The 4,589-nt window shown below is 50.8% G+C and overlaps 1 protein-coding gene across 1 annotated transcript in view; it reads right to left on the bottom strand.

The window, feature by feature from the left end:
* Window positions 1–3,431: 3,431 nt before the first annotated feature.
* The window catches only part of NDC80 (NDC80, kinetochore complex component), a 20,206-nt gene continuing 19,048 nt past the window's right edge, over window positions 3,432–4,589 (bottom strand). The window contains 1 exon segment of the mRNA XM_018574228.1: window positions 3,432–3,573. Within this exon segment, the coding sequence (XP_018429730.1) occupies window positions 3,433–3,573 (141 nt within the window). The 3' untranslated portion in view covers window position 3,432.

Below are 4,589 nucleotides of genomic sequence, written 5' to 3'. Positions count from 1 at the left end.
CGCGGCCCGGGCCCCCGGAGGGGGGGGGGGGGGGGGGGGGGGGGGGGGGCATATGGACCAGGTGGATCCAGGAACTAGACGTGTTCTCTTCTCAACCCCCCCCCCTCTTGGGACGTTGCCTCCTACTCTGTACAGGCTCCGCCCACTGTGTTCAAGTGGCGTCCAGTCTCTACATCTCCACACTCCTGAAGAAGCCTTTTCACGGGCTCCACTGCTTCTCTGGTGCCGGGGGGGGAGAGAGCTGGGGAGGAGATCGGCAAACCTCCATTCACCGATCCCCTCCCCATACTATGGGACCGGGAGAGACGCAGAGTACATCACTTCCGATCCCATAGCTGTCATTGGTCGGCTCCCGAAGCCTGCGATCTGCACTCCAATAGCTTATTTGAAGTGTAAAGGTGACACTGGGGGGGGCTTTTGGACCCCCAGCATCACCTTAAAGAGGACCCGTCACCACCATCTGCTATCACATGGGGCAGTGATGGCGAACCTTGGCACTCCAGCTGTTTTGGAACTACAAGTCCCATGAGGCATTGTAAGGCTCTGACAGCCACAGACAACTCTGAGGCAGATGCATCTTGGGATTTGTAGTTTTGGCACAGCTGGAGTGCCAAGGTTCACCACCACTGACATGGGGGGTCTTGTAAGCTCCACTATGTGATAGCAATTAAGAAAGAAAAGTTTTTAACCACTTGCTGACCGCGGTGTTACACCCCCTTCCTGTCCCGGCCATTGTTCAGCGCTGCGGTACTTTGACTGACGTTTATTCCGTCATGCAACGATGCACTGAAATTAATTTTATACAATTTTTTAGAGACAGATGGAGCTTTCTTTTGGTGGTATTTAATCACCACTGGGGGGTTTATTTTTTTACTATATAATGAACAAAGTACCAAAAATTTGGGAGAAAAAAACCTGTTCTCCCTACGTTACGTAATTAAAACAAATTATTATTACCCACATTTTTGGTAAAATATAAAAGATCGGGTCACGTCGGGTAAATAGACACCAAACATGTCAAGCATTAAAATTACGTGCGTCCGCGAACTCGCAAGAACTACCATACCCAAAATCGGCCATAGGCGACGCTTTAAAAGCTTTTACCGCTTATCAGTGATTGATGGGCGGAGAATTATTGCTTTCACTGCGACGTTTGCGGCGATACGTAACATGTGCGGCGTAATGGATGCAATCATCGTTTACGCACTTAGGCGCACTCGACGCACGTTTGTATGTGGGGGGCGGGGGGACTTAAAAAAAATGTTTACATTACCTTTATATGCGATTAATTTTTTAAACATTTTTTTTTCCACTTAACTTTATTGCTATCACATAGGGGACTAACAAGCCCCCTTTGTACGGCTCTGTGCCGTGACAGGGGGAGGGGCTGAATTCCCCCCTCCGATCCGCCAGCGCTGACTGGCGGAACGGACGGGGGAGGGGGCGGGTACAGCTAGCTCTGCCTCTAGATAGTTGTCAGTCACGCAGCTGGGCGGATCCAGACATCGATGTCGGGATCCGCTCCAGGTGCAGCGTCTCCGTATACCGCGAGCAGCAGCTCCCTATATACTGAGCTTAGGGTGACGGGAGGACGCTAGTTTGTGTCCTTCCGTTACCCTAAGGAGAACTATGGGGGAAAGACTTAACCCCATAGTTCTCCTTTAAGACCCCTAATGTCACCTATGGACCCCCAGAGAAGCTGATGAAGCAAACACTTGCTTCACCAGCTTCTGTACCAGCGAGTGACAGAGGAATGCAGGAAGTGATGTAATACACATCACTTCCTGCATTCCGAAGGAGGAGATCGTATACTGACCTCCGGCCGCAGAGCTGCTATGCTGGTCCCGGGCTCACACCGGGAGCAGTGGAGCCCGGGAATCGCCAGCACCGGGGGGGCGCACACCCATTACAAGCGATCGGGTCGTCTCAGCCATCGCTGGCCGTTTACATTCCAGGCCGATTTCCCGCTCGTGCGCTCAGTTTAAAAACGCCCGCCCGCATTCAAGAAGCCGCCGTCCGGCCGTTTAATGACAACAGGTGGTAATGAATTAGCTCCAGGTGCTCACAAAGTGAATCTTCAGAGCGGTTCTGGACCTGGAAAGCGCAGCTAACAAGACCAGAAATGGAGTCTGAAGAGAACCTTATGCAGAACCCAATGCTTCCACTCCCCCCCCCCCCCCTTTTTTTTCTAGAAAACCCCCCAGCCCCCCCCCCCCCCCCCCCCCAGGTCTGGACACAGCACTCCAGAAGCCAAATCAAATACCAAAGCCGAGCTGTGTCACATCCACCTCCCCGGGTTCAGAATGTCCCATTGTACAATGACCGGAACCCCCATACACGTATCACAGTGGGTGCCGATATGGACTGCGGATGGCACCGCGTAGATCTAGATACATGAAGATAAGCCACCAGCACAGAGGGTCCACTTCATCCAACCATGTGATACCCATATTTGTCTGACGTCGAATAAAAGACAGAACCACAAAGTGGACCCTCGGTGTGCTGGTGGCTTATCCTCATATATCCATCCTCCCGAGGCACGAGCAAAGAACGGAGGCACGCTGGCAGGAGGAGGGCCTTGGCTGATCTACAGATTTATTGTCCTCCAGTGTCCATTCCTTCAGGAGGCGGCAGTATAACCCGAAAGCGAGTCTTCCTATGTCCCTCAAGAAATGGAGGTCTCCTGTCCTTCTACACAGGTCTGTGCTGTGTGGCAGAGCTGTGTAAATATCAGGGCTGGGTAACACAAGTCCCTCGTATGCATTTAATCCGGATAAAGAGCAAAATGCTTCAGCTCTGCACTGGTAGGCCGGCACCTCAGATTGGACCAGTGTGGGTTGGCTTCTGTAGGCTTCTTACCCGGCTTACCACGGCTGTGTAACAAGCGAATGCAAAGTTACTGGAGAATGCTTTTTATTGTTTTCTATAAAATATATATAAAATGAACAACAAACAGAACGATAAAAATTCTAAGAAGAGAGAATTCTGGTAAATGAACCTTCCCCGGTGCAGTGCGTGCAGGAGACCTGCGTTCCGGAGGGACTCGCACATACAAAAACCTCTCTGCGCGGAGCCGACCGACAGAGCGCAGGCGTCCCTGAGCACGCTGCAATAAAGTGAGCTCAAACCTGAACCAGGCTGCAGCGGTATTGTACCTCAGTCCACTCAGGATGACCCACCGGACTCCTGCCCCATATACCAGGTAACCCGCGAGCTGCAGGACTCGGATTTAAGATAACAGAAGTTGGGGGAAAGTATTTACCGGCGTGACGAGAACAAACATAAATAAAACAATGTAAAAGGGAAACAGTCCGGTACAGCACACGGGCTGCGAATAAAGAACAAATAAAATAAAAGCATTTCATTCGCTGGGCGGTTCCTCTAACAGTCCACAACGGCACACGGGGTGCAAATAAATAAAATGGGGGCGTATCAATCGCTGGGCAGCGTCTCCAACAGCTCCGCCTTCCGCTTGTATTTGTCCCGGATTTCTCGCAGATCGGCCAGCATGTCCTCCTTCATGAACTCCTCGTACTCGCGCTCCGTCTTCAGGCGCCTCTCCTCCAAGTGTTTCTGAAATGGAAGAGGACTAAAATCAGAGAGAACACCAGTATACTTCACCAACTGGGGAAACTGGTGCTTACTGGATAACCGGAGAGACTTACAGGATTTGCACCTATTGGCTAACCGGAGAGACTTCCAGGATTTGCACCTATTGGCTAACCGGAGAGACTTCCGGGATTTGCACCTATTGGCTAACCGGAGAGACGTCCAGGATTTGCACCTATTGGCTAACCGGAGAGACGTCCAGGATTAGCACCTATTGGCTAACCGGAGAGACGTCCAGGATTAGCACCTATTGCCCAACTCGGAGAGACTTCCAGGATTTGCACCTATTGGCTAACCGGAGAGACTTCCAGGATTTGGGCTTATTGGCTAACTGGAGAGACTTCCAGGATTTGCACCTATCGACTAACCGGAGAGACTTCCAGGATGTCCCACTGCTCCATGGACACACAGGATTCAGGAAGTGGTGGTGGCTTCTTCTCCTTCCCTGCAGATGCCAGCACTGTTTTAGGGTGAGGAGGTACTGCAGGGAAGAAGGGACTGGCCACACTGGTCAGAGGGTCACTATTGCTCTGCAAGAAGAATCTGCCAAAAGCTTCTAAAAAGGTTATTGACTTTGCATTATGACATTTTCTGATGTGTTCCGACACCTCTCCTAATAGAGAACTCAATCTTTGAGGACACCTGACCACCACACACCTATATAAAGCTTGCTGGACTTCCCATTCCTAAATCATGACCATACGGAGCAGCCTCTACAAGCTTTTGGAGGGTGTCTATGGGAATGTGCCCCACGTGTGAGGTCAGATACTGATGCTGGATGAGAAGACCGGGCTCACAGAGTTCGAGTTCCTCCACACCAAGCTGGTCACACCATGTCTTTATGGTGTACACAGGGGACAGTCATGGTGGAACAGAAAAGGATATCACCAGAACTGTTACCACGAGGCTGGAAGAGCACAATTGCCTAAAATCTAAAATTTACTGAAGGTTTAGCACATTAATGGACAAAAAAAAAACAA

The sequence above is a fragment of the Nanorana parkeri genome, unplaced genomic scaffold (genome assembly GCF_000935625.1).
Source record: "Nanorana parkeri isolate BGI_ZX_2015 unplaced genomic scaffold, ASM93562v1 scaffold2829, whole genome shotgun sequence".
In the NCBI taxonomy this organism is placed as follows: domain Eukaryota; kingdom Metazoa; phylum Chordata; class Amphibia; order Anura; family Dicroglossidae; genus Nanorana; species Nanorana parkeri.
The sequence above is the reverse complement of the archived record's forward strand: the minus strand, read 5'-3'. Positions and strand labels throughout refer to the sequence as shown.